General features: G+C 53.6%; 1 protein-coding gene and 1 long non-coding RNA gene across 4 annotated transcripts in view; one reads left to right on the top strand and one right to left on the bottom strand.

The window, feature by feature from the left end:
- The window catches only part of NOS1 (nitric oxide synthase 1), a 68,681-nt gene that overhangs the window by 17,995 nt on the left and 35,876 nt on the right, over positions 1 to 14,810 (bottom strand). For all 3 annotated transcript variants that reach the window (XM_041719301.2, XM_041719300.2, XM_041719302.2), the window contains exons 7-16: positions 13,558 to 13,649; positions 13,177 to 13,318; positions 11,355 to 11,494; positions 10,782 to 10,956; positions 9,466 to 9,567; positions 8,628 to 8,822; positions 6,973 to 7,058; positions 4,213 to 4,357; positions 3,185 to 3,289; positions 2,754 to 2,812 (exon numbers count right to left, since the gene is read on the bottom strand). In XM_041719301.2, the coding sequence (XP_041575235.2) occupies positions 2,754 to 2,812; positions 3,185 to 3,289; positions 4,213 to 4,357; positions 6,973 to 7,058; positions 8,628 to 8,822; positions 9,466 to 9,567; positions 10,782 to 10,956; positions 11,355 to 11,494; positions 13,177 to 13,318; positions 13,558 to 13,649 (1,241 nt within the window). The remainder of the gene's footprint in view (positions 1 to 2,753; positions 2,813 to 3,184; positions 3,290 to 4,212; positions 4,358 to 6,972; positions 7,059 to 8,627; positions 8,823 to 9,465; positions 9,568 to 10,781; positions 10,957 to 11,354; positions 11,495 to 13,176; positions 13,319 to 13,557; positions 13,650 to 14,810) is intronic.
- Positions 566 to 3,699, top strand: LOC140685132 (uncharacterized). Its single transcript, XR_012058365.1, has 3 exons — positions 566 to 705; positions 2,456 to 2,622; positions 3,199 to 3,699. It is a non-coding gene; the product is annotated as an uncharacterized lncRNA (long non-coding RNA).

The raw sequence follows: 14,810 nt of genomic DNA, 5'->3' as shown, positions 1-14,810 counted from the left end.
CGGGGGTAAAGCCAGAACAACCCCTCTGCATCCCGGTCCTTGTCACCTCCCCCTCTGCTGGCCCAGGTGCTGGCTGCCACGCTGTCCCCAGTGATGCTGAGCTGCCAGGACCTTTGGCTTTACCTGTCCTTCCCCGGCAGCACACAAGGTCAGGGTGTGTCTGAAGAGACATTCTGAGGGTTGTTTCATTCATAGGAAGTGGGAAATAAAAAAAAAACAACAACCAAAACTGAGTGAGAGAAGAAGGGATGAAGAGGGGGGAAGGGGAGCAGAGAAAAAAAAAAATCTGACAACAGCAGAAGTATTTCTGAATTGAGCCATCTCCCAAAATTGCTCTGCACAAGAGTTTCTAAATTTACAGGCAGAGCAGCGAGCAGTGCTGCGTGCGTGAGTCACGGCACAGCTCCTGCACAGCGCGGCCCCGAGCCCGGTGACAGCCGGGTCACGGAGCCCCAGGGCCACCTCTGCTCCTCAGCCTCCCCTTCTCCCCACATCTCCACGCCTTCCTGCCCCTCCGCCTGCTCCAGGCCACGCTGCTGGCCCTGGACCTGTCCCAGCCTGGGTTATCCCGGGTTAGGTGGCCTCCCTCCCGCTCCGAGATGCTCCAAGCTCATCCTGCAGCCCGGGGGATTTTCTGCAATCCCAACTCTGCTCAGGGCAGCAAAAGTCTCTGGATTAGATGGACACAAAGCCCAGACTGCCCAGGTGGGTGCTGGGCCAAGGCTGGGCCAGCAGCTGGAATGAGAAGGTCCTTGTGGTGCGGGGTGGATGGGCTGCATTGGAACAGCAGGCTTGGAATAGGAATGGCTTAGGAACCCTTTGGAAAACCCTTGGGAAACCCTTGCTGTAAGGGAAACTTGGAATGGAAAATTGGGAATGGGGTTGGGAACTGGGAATGGGAATGGGAACAGGATCTGGGAATGGGAAACTGGGAATGGAATACTGGGAATGGGGATAAGAATGGGAATGGGAAACTGGGAATGGAATACTGGGAATGGGGATGGGATCTGGGAATGAGAATGGGAATTGGGAATGGGAAAGTGGGAATGGAAAATTGGGATTGGAAAACTGGGAATGGGGATGGGAATGGGGATGGCATCTGGAAACTGGGAATGAGAACTGGGAATCAGAACTGGGAATGGGAAACTGGGAATGGAAAACTAAGAATGGGAATGGGAAACTGGGAATGGAAAACTGAGAATGGAAACCTGGGAATGGGGATAGGAACTGGGAACTGGGAATAGGAATGAGGAGTCAAATACCAAGCCCAGCACAGCCTCCCTGGCGGGATCCTGTGACACTGTCACACTGAGAGCCCACCCTGCCCTGAGGGGTCTCAGCATTCCCTGGGGGAGCTGGGACTCCATGGGGTGCATGGGCAGGAGCTGCCCTCTCCAGCTGTCTTTCACCAGGCTGGCACTGTCCCTCTCCCCTCACAGCCTCCTCCAGGTCTCCATTTCTCATTGCAAAAGGTTTTTTGTGCACTGGATGTTAGCAAGTCCTGGATAGTGGTTGGGGCAATCCCAGAAAGAGAAGCTGTGGATGCCTGCATCCCTGGAAGTGTCCAAGGCCAGGCTGGATGGGGCTTGGAGCAGCTGGGACAGTGCAGGTTGTCCCTGCCTGGCTCTTAGAAACTCCTACCAGCCCTTAAATCACACTTGGAGGTGTCTGGGACAGCAAACACTGAGCTCAGGGGCTTTTAACCTCCTGGAATCTGCACCCAAGGAGATCCTGGGGGTGAGAGCCACATGTGGAACTCCCCTTTTCTCCATGCCCACCCCTCCAGGGCAGCCTGCACGTCCTGCTCTGGCACTGGCCCCATTGAGGCACGAGGCCATGAGGAACCTGGTGGGTTTTCAGCTGGGCCAGCACCTGGGGCTGCAGCAGGGCCACTCTGGAGAGCCCAGGCTGGTCCCTGCCATGTTTGTCACCGCCCTGGTGACACCGCCCCGAGTCAGGGCGCTGGAATTGTCCTGGATCCCCGGCAGGGCTGCTCCCTCCTGAATTGAGGAGCAGCCCTGTGCCAATTGTTAGCTCAGGAGACATTCCACGGCACAGCAGTGACCCAGTTCAGGGAAATATTTTATTCTTTGCAGCTAAAATAAGAGGAGACCCCAAATTACCATTGTCATCGCCTTCCCTTCCTTTCCCTCCCTGGGATCTGCACAAAGCTCATCCTCCCCTGAAGGGGGATTTTCTACAATCCACATTCTGTCTCCAAGGTACCGGTTACAAACATCACAGGCTTATCACAGCTCTTATTTTCCCTAGAAATCTTTTCACACCATGCATGGAGCTAAATCTGGTTCTGCAGCCCTCCCCCACCTACATCTGCAAGGCTGGGAACTCCCTTCTACCTCCAACTCTTTCTATTTTGGTGCCTCCTGGACGGGCCCTGGCTCTCAGAATCGATGATTTTGGGGAAATGCCTATTTTATCTGTTTTTTTTTCACAGATTCCTGCCTCTTCAAGATGAAGAGAGAAGCTTTAAGTGTCACCCCAGGGAATTACAAGCTGGGATTCACAGGCACCCCTGACTCTGCGCCCTTGTCCTTCCTGGGACCTCCAGTCTCTCCATTCCCTTGGTCTCCAGGCAGGTCCCATTCCTGGATATTTGCAAAGGTGAGATCTGCCCGAGGATTTCCCACTCCCCAGTGAGAGGATGAGGGCAGGGAACCTGTCCTGCATGCTGGGGTTTGTACTGGGAAGGGAAAGGGTTGGAGTGGGAGGGGAAGGGGATGGAGTGCTCTTACTTCCTCTCCTCCAGGTTGGAGTTGGGATTCTTCATCTCCATTAATGCACAGCCAAATTTCTACAGGAAAAGAGCAAAAAAGACCATCAGCTTTGTTAGGTTTTGCAGGAAACCAAGCCCTGAGCACAGCCTGGGCCGTGGCTCTGCTCCGTGCTCGTGTTCCCGGCTGTCCAGAGGGCTGTCACCTTGTGTGTGACACTGCTGGTGGTCACACAGGACAAACTGAACACGGGGTCAGTGGCTGTGTCATGGCAGGGAATCAGGAGATAGCCCTGCTCCAGAGCAGGCTGGAGCTCCTACAGCACCTGGACCTGCTTTGGGTCCTTCCAGCTCAGTCTGAGCCAAACGAGGACATTCCTGGCCCTGTGCCCTGCTGTCCCCTGCTGTGCCCTGCTGTGCCCTGCTGTCCCCTGCTGTCCCCTGCTGTCCTACCTCTCCGTTCTCAGGTGGGTCCCCGTTGCCGAAGGTGCTGGTGACCACCAGGACCATGGTCTCGTGCTCCAGGTGCACCACATCGTACTCGTCCATGGACATCACCTGGGGGCACAGAGAGGTCACAGAGAGCTGGGAGCCTCCTGGGCTGCCTGGGGACAGGGACAGCACATCCCTGCTGGCATCTCTGCACGGGGAGGGTGGGACCTGTGGGAATCCAGGGCTTCCCTCTGGCTGCCCTGGCAGGTCTGGGACCCTGGCAGGGGTCAGGAACCCCCCTGGACAGAGCCCCCAGAGACACTGGCTGTGATCTCTGCCCATGGATAAGATTTTTCAGTCTTACAGGATGAATTACAAGCTCTGAGTGTTTGATATCAGTAATAATTAAGTGTGGCACGGGTGCAAAAGTAAAATTTTAGGATTCTAGATGAGGGGTCCAAAAGGGGAGAAGATGGAGGAAATTGGGTGTGCCTTGTCCTTTTTCTCCTTCTTCATGCCCTCCATGTTTCACTGTGGTGTTGGCATTTTTCTGTTGGTTCAGGCTGGGGACACACTGTCCAACGTAGGTGACAGATATTGGCACGTTATTGTAAATCCAGCACAGGTAGTTTGTGGTATTTAATGTTTGTACCATCCCACTGAGGGCAGAGCCCCACACGCTGCCCTGCAGGACAGAGCTGCGGCAGGGCAGCAGAACATGTTAGAGATAAACAGAATAAACAACCTTGAAACAGCACAGACCAATTATGGCTTCTGCTTTGGCAAGGGGGCAGAAAGACAGAGACTTTCTACAATCTCAGAATCATCAATAGCTCAGATTCAGACAGGACCAGGAGCCTGGAGGGACACCACCAGCCCTGGAGCTGCCACCCGAGGGGCCACAGCTGCAGGCACTGCAGGAAATCAGGGATTTTTCTCCAACCCAGACCCACAGGGCACACCCTGGGCAGCTGTTTCCCACGGATCTCCTTGGAGCAGCCACGATTTCACACCCATCATGTGTCAGGAGCTGGGAGCTGGTGCAATACCTTGGCATCAAAGGCGTGTTTGAAGATCTCACACAAAGTTTTTGCATAAACCTGGGACTTGCCCGTTTCCGTGGCGTACAGGATGGTGGCCTTGACCCTCTTGGCCATGGCTTGGCCCATCAGCTTGGCCGAGAACTTCACAGCCCTGGGAAGCAGGAATAAATCCCAGTCAGAGCCTGCTCCTTACCTGTGCCTCTAGCCCAGACCTTTTTATTCCTTATTAAATAAACAGCCTTACAAAGCTGTAGCATCAATTTTTTGGTTGTCACAAGGCAAGCAAGGAAGCCTTGGAAGAGCTGGACTTGTCAGGGAGGAAAAGGAAATGGGGGAGCTTGAACAGAGCTCAAATAACCTGAATGGGGTGAAGGAGGAAAATGCTAAACCAGGCATGGGGGTGGTATTTCTGCAGGGGCACAGAAGCAGGAGAAGAATCAGGGGCAGGGGAAAAGGAAAAGGAAAAGGAAAATGGAAAAGGGAAAAAGGAGAGAGGAGAGAGGAAAAGGAGAGAGGTGAAAGGAGAAAAAAGGGAAGGGAAGGGAAGGGAAGGGAAGGGAAGGGAAGGGAAGGGAAGGGAAGGGAAGGGAAGGGAAGGGAAGGGAAGGGAAGGGAAGGGAAGGGAAGGGAAGGGAAGGGAAGGGAAGGGAAGGGAAGGGAAGGGAAGGGAAGGGAAGGGAAGGGAAGGGAAGGGAAGGGAAGGGAAGGGAAGGGAAGGGAAGGGAAGGGAAGGGAAGGGAAGGGAAGGGAAGGGAAGGGAAGGGAAGGGTTCTTTTCCTGCAGTTCTCCCCACTGGCTCAGGGCACACAGAGGGGCCAGGGGCCACCAGGCTCTCTCCAGTCCTGGCCCAGGTGATGCAGCACCAGGAATTGGGTTTCTTGTCTGTGGCATCAGTGGGAGCACCGTGATGGGGGCAGGGGTTGGGGTTTGTCATTTTAGGGACATTCATAATCACATCAACACTGCCTTTCCTACATGCCAAACACCTTCTTTTCTAGGGGAACCACCAAGCCCTTAAATGGGGCCACCAGAAAGGCAGAAAGACATCAGGACTGGATTTAGGCTGCTGTTGCAACAGGGAAAGGCAATTTTTGGGAGGCTGAGGGAGCACAAAGCATTCTGTGGCCTCTGCAAGAGGAAGGGCTGCCTGATTCACTTTGACAGCCCTTGCCCCAGGTTTTTGAGTCCAGCAGGGCTCCTGCATCCCCTTCAGATGAGCTGTGGGAACAGAGGCTGGGCAGGAGAAGTCCAGTTCCCCCTGCCCCTCCTGCCCAGAAATACTCTGGTTTTGGGGAATCATTTAGGGAGGACAAAAAGGAGGAAGAGGAGGTAGAAACTCCTCCAGGCTGGTTTATCCTGCCTGCCCCTGGCAGCTCCTCTCCACGGCAAGGTCAGCCTCAGGAACATTTCTGTTTGCTGCTGCATCCCCACCCTCAGCGGAGCTCTGCCCCTTTGTCATCCCCTGCTGGCAGTGTCCCCTGTCCCCAGGACCTGCACTGGCCTCAGGGCAGGGACTGCAGGTCTGAAGGCTCAGATTTGGCCAGATTTTGGAGTCTGAGCAGGCACCAAATCATGCTGCAGGCTCTGGGCTCAGGCTGCCTTTTCTACAGCTGATAAGCTCAGATCCAGACAGGATTAATGGTGAATTACAAAAACAATTCCTTTCCCTACACCAGGAACAATGGAGATTTTGTTTTAAATGACCTGCCACGCTCACATTTTTATAAAACCATCCCTCAATGGGGCAGAGGGGAGCAATAAAAGCATTTTTCCTCCAAACTCCATGAATCCTCCTGCTCTTCTCCCAGCCCCAGTGTCAGCTGCAGGAGCACATTCCTCAGCTGCTGATCCTGTTTATGGATGCACCAGGGAGAGCAGCTCGCAGGAGGTGACAGCTGAAGAGTGGGAACAAATTGAGAGCAGGGATTCAGGGAAACTGAAGCGTGGGGAGATGCTGTGATGAGCCAGGGCCACCTGGCAGCCTGGCCACCGTCACCAGGGCACACCCAGCCCTCTCCTGCCTCAGCCCAGGGCTCTGCTGCCACGGAACCAGCAGCTCCTCTCTGCCAATGGCCCCCAGGGGAGGAATTTGGGCCAGAATCAGCCAAAGGGTCCAAACTGAGCTTCATTCCTGCATCCCTGCTGCTGAGGAGCCTTGGCAGGGAAGAGGGACTGGGGTGGCCCCTTGCCAGGGGTCAACTGAGCATGAAGTGCAAATCTCAGCTCAGCTCTGATCCATCTGCTGCCTGCAGGGAGGTTCCTCCTTCTCATCTCCCCCCTTCCTTCCAAAGCAGGTGTTTGGAGGGTTGGGCACACACCGAGGGCGGGTTCTCCTCAAGTAGGGAAAAAGTCAATGGGAAAAGGAGGAATATGGACAGGAGTTTGATTTTGTTAGTGCCAGCACAGCCCTGAAGAGGGAGGGAGATCTTCCTGCCCCAAGGAAAGGAAAAGCAGGCTAAACACCCTCCAAAAGTGGGAAAGCCATCCCTGAGCATCAAGACCTTTGAACCAGAGAATGAAGAGCTCAGGAGAACAAATAATATCCAAGATCTGGTGTTCACCTGCTCACACCCCTTTTGGGGGTCTGAGGGGGTGCTCAAAGGACTGCCTGTGCCCCCAGATGTCCCTCGTGGCAGGTAAAGCCTTCAGCAGCCCAAAGCCAGGCTCAGTGCATCGTCTGTAGGGTGATGCACACACCCACAGGGAGCTCAAATCCAGGAGCAGCCCCAGACATTCCCGGCCCTTCCAGAGCACGCTGGTACTCACTTTGCCAGCTTCTTAAAGCCAATGGCCCTCTTCTTGGTGGGTGTCCCATTGACCCCTTTCCAGACGTGGCTGTTCCAGGGGTCCGGCTAGGAGAGGGAAAAGCAGGATCAGAGGGTGGGGAGTGCTCAGAGCTTGGAGAAATACAGCATCCACAGCACTGAGAGTTAAATTCTTCCCGTCAGGAAGGGGAGGAATAGCTGCTACTGCACAGCTCTCCTTCTCCTCTCTGTGTCCCTGATCCTTGGAGCCTTGTGGGGTTTTTTTTTTTTTTTTTTTGGCAATGGAACATGCCCAGGAAAATTGCAATCTAATAAACCCTCCTGGCTTGTAACAGCATCTGGCCAATTGCTCTGTCGCCTCTCGAGAGGAGCGTTAATAGACCACAGCCAAAAAAGAAGACAACGGCAGAAGGGGAGAGGTGATAGAAACAGATCCTTTCCCCTGCTCTGGCCACAGGTTTTTTCCCCTAAGAGGCCCTTTGGGAAGGGGAGGCAGCTGAAGGCAGGAGCAAGCACACAGAAGCTGATTCCGTGCCCTTGCAGGCTGCAATCAGAGCCAGCAAGCATCGGGGTGCCTGGTGGGCTGCTTACAGGAGGAACAGACTGCTCCTGCTCCCTGATTATCCCTTAAGGGCTCTTGACTAAAGGTCACATTGTGTGGAAAGCACCGGAGCAGGGCTGCCTGGAGAACCAGGCACTGTTTGCTTTGGGGTTTTCTTCATGGCCCGGAGTGGTAAACACCCCAGCAGCAGTGCTGAACCCCGGCTGGGCCTGCTGGGAAGGAGCCCCTGTCCCACTGCTGGATCCCCGGGATGCAGGAGCCATCCTCTCAAACCTGCAGGCTGGAATTTGTTATGGGATATGGGATATGGGATATGTGATGTGGGATATGGGATATGGGATATGGGATATGGGATATGGGATATGGGGTATGGGGTATGGGGTATGGGATATGGGATATGGGATATGTGATATGGGGTCTGGGATATGGGATATGGGATATGGGATATGGGGTATGCAATATGGGATATGGGATATGGGGTATGGGATATGGGGTATGGGGTATGGGATATGGAATACAGGAGCCATCCTCTCAAACCTGCAGGATGGAATGGGATATGGGATATGGGATACGGGGTATGCGATATGGGATATGGGATATGGGGTATGGGATATGGAATATGGGATATGGGATATGGGTATGGGATATGGGATATGGGGTATGCGATATGGGATATGCGATATGGGATATGGGATATGGGGTATGGGATATGGGATATGGGATATGTGATGTGAAATATGGGATATGGGATACAGGAGCCATTTACTCTAACCTGCAGGCTGGAATGGGATATGGGATATGGGGTATGGGATATGGGATATGGGGTATGGGATATGGGGTATGGGATATGGGATATGGGATACAGGAGTCTTCCAGGCCATTTCCCCACCCACCCATTAGGCACTTCCAAAGCGTGATTAAGAATTGGGAGCTCAGGTGTCCCACATTCCCACAGAGGGGCAAACCCCCATCATTACACGACGTTAGGGTGAAATATCCACTGTGAAGGAACGGGATGGTGTCCCTCTCCTTCCTGCACCTCCTGAGCTCGCACTCGCCACCAGGCAGGGGTGAGGGCAGGGTGGGGACAGCACCTGGTACTCAAAGGAGGGCGTCAGGCGGTAGTTGAGCATCTCCTGGTGGAAGACGGGGGTGATGCTGCCCGACATGGGCGGGACGATCCAGACCCAGTCGGCGGGACAGCCCCCCCGGCACCGGTACTCGTTCTCCATGTGCTTGATGAAGGACTCGGTGGCCGAGTGGTGATCCACGATGGTCACCTTGTCACTCTGTCAGGGGACAAGAGGGCAGAGCCAGCAGCTGTCAGCACATCCCAGAGGGAAAAAGCCAAATTTTTACATTTGGAGCCCAGATATTCCTTACTGCCATGGTCTTTGGGGATGATCCGAGGTGGCTGCTGAGCCTGGTTTTCCCAGGGAGGCTCTAAAGCTGCCCCAGTGCTTTGAGAACAGATGTGCTATGGGAGCCCTGCTCCCCCTGTCCTGACCAAGCAAAGATGGGATGGATGGGATGGAGCATCCTCTGCTCAGACCCTTGGGAAGCTCTCCCAGCCCAGCTTTGGGAAGGACTCTCACCCTTTGAGGCGGGGTGGCCAAGGACTGGTTTTGTTACTCAACCTTTAGGTGCAGGCTGGGGGAGAAGCTGGGCCAGCTCCTGCCTCATGGGGAGGTCAGAAGGGCTGGACTTTCCCCCTGTTGGGATATTCCTTCTGGACCAGCAGGACTCAGGTGCTGGTGGTGTTGTTTTATACCATCCAGAGTGTGGAGATTATTTAATCTCACTGCAGCAGCCCAAATTCAGGAGGCATTGCCCAATTTCAGCTGTCATGCTTGGGTGGATGTCTCCACACTTGTCCCACCCAGTCCCTGCGTCCCTCCAGGCTGGCCCAGACGAAGCAGGGCCCTGAGGTACCTGGAAGCTGTAGAGCACAGCGATGTTGATCTCCACCAGGGCCTGGTCCTTCCACAGCGAGGACGTTTTCCTCATATCCAAGTTCATTTTCTTGGCCACTTGCTGTAACAACACATGGCAGGAGGGGAAGGAAAAAAAGGATTGGAGAGCTCTGCTTGGGAAGAGGAACCCAGAGGAGAGGCCCAGGCTGGCACAAGGCACCCATAGGGCAGGGAAGGGCTGATGTGGTGCCTTCCTCTGGGAAGAAATCCTGCCTTTTCCTCTCCAGGGCAGGAGCATGGCCTTTCCTCCTCCCTGCGCAGAGGCAGGTGGCCAAATGCTGCTGAGGAGGCCACCAGGAGCAGCTGGACACTCACACTGCTCCCACCCCTCTGGTTTTCAGGAGACTGGGGAGGGACAGAGCCCCTCTAAATAGCACAACCTTCCCTGGGAGGTTCTGATAGATCCAGACCCCCTGCACAGGCACCTTCCCATGGCTTGGCTTTGTCTCCCCCACTGTGGGCATTCCCTGAGCCATGGGACCAGCTGGAGGGTCCCCAAGGGCACACACATCTCTGAGGAGCCACCAAGTGTCTCTGCACCCTTTCATGTTTCAGCACTTGGCCTCAGCTGAGCACAGGCGCCTGCTGATCCATAAGATTCTTTGGGAAGCCTGTGGGGAACTCCACTGGGATCACACTGGCTGTGTCAGACCCCACTGGGCCCACAGGACACAGAGACCTCACCAACCTCAGCCATGTGGCTCCAGGAGAATTCACAGAATGACCAGTTTGGAAGAGACATTCACAATCCTTGAGTCCAACCCAGCCCCAGCACCTCAACTGAGCCCTGGCACCCAGTGCCACAGCCAGGCTTGTTTTAAACACATCCAGGGATGGTGACTGCACCACCTCCCTGGGCAGAGAATTCCAGTACTTTATCACTCTTTCAGTGGAAAACTTTTTCCTGATATCTAACTTAAATTTCCCTTGGTGCAGCTTGAGACTGTGTCCTCTGGTTCTGTCAGTGCTGCCTGGAAAAAGAGACCGACCCCCCCTGACTGCAAACACCTTTCAGGGAGTTGTGGAGAGTGATAAGGTCACCCTGAATCTCCTTTTCTCCAGGCTGAGCAGCCCCAGCTCCCTCAGTGGTTCCTCACAGGGTTTGTGCTCCCAGCCCCTCTCCAGCCTCGTTGCCTCCTCTGGATGCACTCAACCATCTCAATACCCTTCCCAAAGCGAGGGCCCAGAACTGGCCCCAGAAGGGACATCCCGTGCTGTCCCAGTGTCCTGCCTGTCCCCAGGAGCCCCAGACCCGCCGGGAGCAGCAGGAGTCACCTCCAGGATGTTGTAGCGGGAGCTGTCGCAGTAGTCGCGGACGCCGATCTCCGTGCCCATGTACCATCCGCTGAAGGGGCAGGCGGAGAACTCCAAGCCCCCGATCTCCAGGAGCATGTTGGACACGGCTGGCAGCCCGTACCACTTCAGGCCCAGCTCCTTAAACCACTCAAACCTGCCGAGGAAAAAGGTCAGGATTAGGCAAAAAGCCAGGAGCTCCCTTCCCAGTGCAGGCAGAGGGATGGGGAGGTCACTTTGCCAGCAGGGCAAAGGACTTGAGCAGAACATTTCCATCAGCAGCTCCCTTTGGGGCTGTTCATGGGGACAAGCTGATTATGGAGGGGTGTAAGCCCTGGGAGGCTTCAAGGAAAAGGAAACTTCCTAAGAAAATCCATCTGGATACAAGGGAAAGCCCTGAGACATGGACACTGCCCTGCCAGCTCTGCCAACTTCAGTGGAGGGAAAACCTGGGAGAGGTTTTGGGTGGACCCCCCAGGCCATGGCAAGGGTGGAACCGGAGGAGCTCAGTCCTGCTGATCCCCTCGAGCAGTTTTGGGGCTGCCCCTGACTCACTTGGGGTGTCGGATGGGCACTTCCAGCACGAGCTCTGGTGGGATTTCGAAGAGCTCGGGGTCGTTGCCGTTGGCTTGGAGGAGCAGGGGCAGGATATCGAAGCGCCCGTACGGAGCCTTCCAGCCTTGCTGGATGCAGATCTGCAGGAAAAATAAAGGCAGGGTTGGTGTCCCAGCAGGTCACCTGCTCTCCAGACAGTGTGGGCAGGGAATTGTGTGGTCCTGGGCACTGCTCCTGGCATGATTTCTGTCCTTGTGGTAGAGCAAAGGGAGCTACAACAGGGGGTGGCCTGTCCCACCCATGGACAAGTCAGGGGAATTTGAGCTGCAAATGAGCCTGGATTGGTCCCCAGTAGGATCATGGCTTGTGCCTGTAATGGTGAAGGAGAAAATGGGTGAGAAAAGCTGAAAAGTGACAAAGCCCAGCCTTTACTCCTGGGGAAAAAAGCCTGAGGGTGACACAAACCCAGCCTCCCCAGCTAGAGCTGCACGGGACAATCCCAACCTGCTTGACCCATCCTCTTCTCCCTCTGAGGGTGCCCAGAATTCCTGTGTATCCCCAGCAGGCGTGGGAAGGGCAGGTTTAATGTGGGAAATGGATTTGTAGGGAATTCTCAAATCCTGACAGAAGGCCCACACAGTGTGCATCTGTATGCAAACCTTGAGACAAGAAATGCTGACTTAGAAATGCCATGGAATAGGGCAGACATTGCTGGGAGAGAAATGGAGCTAGAAACAAGCTTCAAAGCTGGCCTTGAAAATAAGACTGGATACTTTGGAGAAATTGGACTATGAAAATGCAATGTAGTGGGACTCACGAGAGGTAATTTTAGATGATTGGCTTTAAGGCATCTACAGCATGGTGTGGCTAAAGCTGACAGACCAAGAAACACTTACAGTGTTTTGTAATTAGGAAATAATCAGCTTCTGATTGTGACGGTGTGAATTATAACATCTGTATTGTCTCACCCTTCTCATGAGACTGAAAATGGAATGAAAGTTTTTAAAACACCTCTCGGTTGCCCCATCTCTCATTTACAGGGAGAAGGTGATTACGGAGGGGTGCAAACCCTGGGAGGCTTCAAGGAAAAGGAAACTTCCCAAGAAAACCCATCTGGATACAAGGGAAAGCTTCAAGGAAAAGGAAACTTCCCAAGAAAATCCATCTGGATACAAGGGAAAGCTTCAAGGAAAAGGAAACTTCCCAAGAAAATCCATCTGGATACAAGGAAAAGGAAACTTCCCAAGAAAATCCATCTGGATACAAGGGAAAGCTTCAAGGAAAAGGAAACTTCCCAAGAAAATCCATCTGGATACAAGGGAAAGCTTCAAGGAAAGGGAAACTTCCCGAGAAAATCCATCTGGATACAAGGGAAAGGAAACTTCCCAAGAAAATCCATCTGGATACAAGGGAAAGGAAACTTCCCGAGAAAATCCATCTGGATACAAGGGAAAGCTTCAAGGAAAAGGAAACTTCCCAAGAAAATCCATCTGGATACAAGGAAAAGGAAACTTCCCGAGAAAATCCATCTGGATACAAGGGAAAGCTTCAAGGGAAAGGAAACTTCCCGAGAAAATCCATCTGGATACAAGGGAAAGCTTCAAGGAAAAGGAAACTTCCCAAGAAAATCCATCTGGATACAAGGAAAAGGAAACTTCCCGAGAAAATCCATCTGGATACAAGGGAAAGCCCTGAGACATGGACACAACTGCCCCGCCAGCTCTGCCAACTTCACCGGAGGGAAGACCTGGGAGAGGTTTTGGGTGCAGGCCATGGCAAGGGTGGAGAAGGGTGAGGAAAGGGCAGAGTGGCACAGCTGTACCTCGGTCAGCTCCACGTTGGCGGGGTCCCCCAGCACGGAGCCGTCGGGCTGTTTGTAGCCGGCGTAGCGGATCAGCTGCGCGTTCCAGATGCGGAAGTCGTGCTTGCTGTCCGTGCGCTGCGGGAAGATGGTGATGGCAGACCTGGAAGGGAAAGGCAGCGCTGCTGATCAGCGCCAGGAGCTGTGGGAAGGGTGAGATGCTGGAGGAAAAGGTGCTGCCACCAGCTCTGGGTGTGCCCTGAGTGAGGGATGTGAGTTGTTACGCTGGCGGCTCTGGAATTTGGGGTGTTCCCAGACCCAACCCCAGCAGGGCCCAGAGCTGGATCTCCACTCATCCCAAGGCCCTCAGTGTCAAAGCCTGGTGACTCCCTGGTGGCTCACCTGAGGTTCCCCTTGTTGGTGGCGTACTTGATGTGGTTGCAGATGTAATTGAACATCCCATGGGCCGTGGTGCAGTCCCGGGCATCGAACACCTGGAACAGGGAAGCAGTTGTGTGTCGGAACTCAAAACGTCCCTCAGACATTTTTGGATGTTCCAGGCCCAGGTCAGAAGCATTTGAGACCCTGGCAGGCAGCTGGAAACAGCTGTGATTTTGGGTTTGAGCCATGGAACGATTTACCAACCTTGCAGGAAGAACAAGAAGTCACAAAAGTTTAGATATTAGAGTAGAAGTAGTCACAAAGTAGAGAGAAAAATGTTTGAGTGCTGTACAGGGGGGTTTTGGTTTTGTACATGGGGGTCAGAAGTTTTAAGATGGAGGGATTTGGGCCTGCCCTGTCCTCCCTCTTTCTTCTTCCTTACCTCCATGTTCTTGGTGATGTTGGCACTCACAGGTTGGTTTAGAGTAGAAAAGCACCATTTAATATAGGTAATGGGCATTGGGAAAAACTGTACCCATGTAACACGTAATGTACCATATAAAAGATAGAAAAGCACCATTTAATATAGGTAATAGGCATTGGGGACAAACTGTACCATGTAACACGTAATGTACCATATAAAAGATAGAAAAGCACCGTTTAATACAGGTAATGGGCATTGGGGACAAACTGTACCCATGTAACACGTAATGTACCATATAAAAGACAGCACAGCCCTGGGTGGGGAGAGAAGAAGCAGTTGGGAGTCAGAGAGGATGTCAGGGTGTGTGTGTGCCTCTGCCTGAGCTGTGAGCAAACCACAGCAGCCAGAGAAGAAAATCTTTTAGATAACTTGCAATAAACTGCCTTGAGACCGAACAACAGAGACTGCTGAGCCTTTCTTTGGAAGCACAGGTTGGAGGAGAGACTTTTCCACCACACAGAGCCACCCCAAACTAGGGATTGCTCCAGCAGTTGTGGGGATGTTCCAGCTCCTAGGGCAGAGCCAGGCAGAGGAAACAAAGCACATGGAGAACTCCAGGCACCACTGTGGCTTCTCAGGGATCTAAAGCTCCGTAATTATGTGTTCCCTGCCTTTGGAACACGTGGAAGTCTAATCCAGCTGCCCCTTTTGCTTTGGAGAGGTGACTCATCTGCTGCTCAGGCAAAAACCTCCTCGTTCCCGTGCTCCCAACCTGCTGCTGTTCCTGCCTCATCCCCCAGCAATTACAGTCTGCTCTGCTTCTCTTGTAGATCAGCACTCCAAGCTGGAG

The sequence above is a fragment of the Taeniopygia guttata genome, chromosome 15 (assembly GCF_048771995.1).
Source record: "Taeniopygia guttata chromosome 15, bTaeGut7.mat, whole genome shotgun sequence".
Lineage (NCBI taxonomy): Eukaryota > Metazoa > Chordata > Aves > Passeriformes > Estrildidae > Taeniopygia > Taeniopygia guttata.
This window is presented reverse-complemented; position numbering and strand designations above follow the sequence as displayed.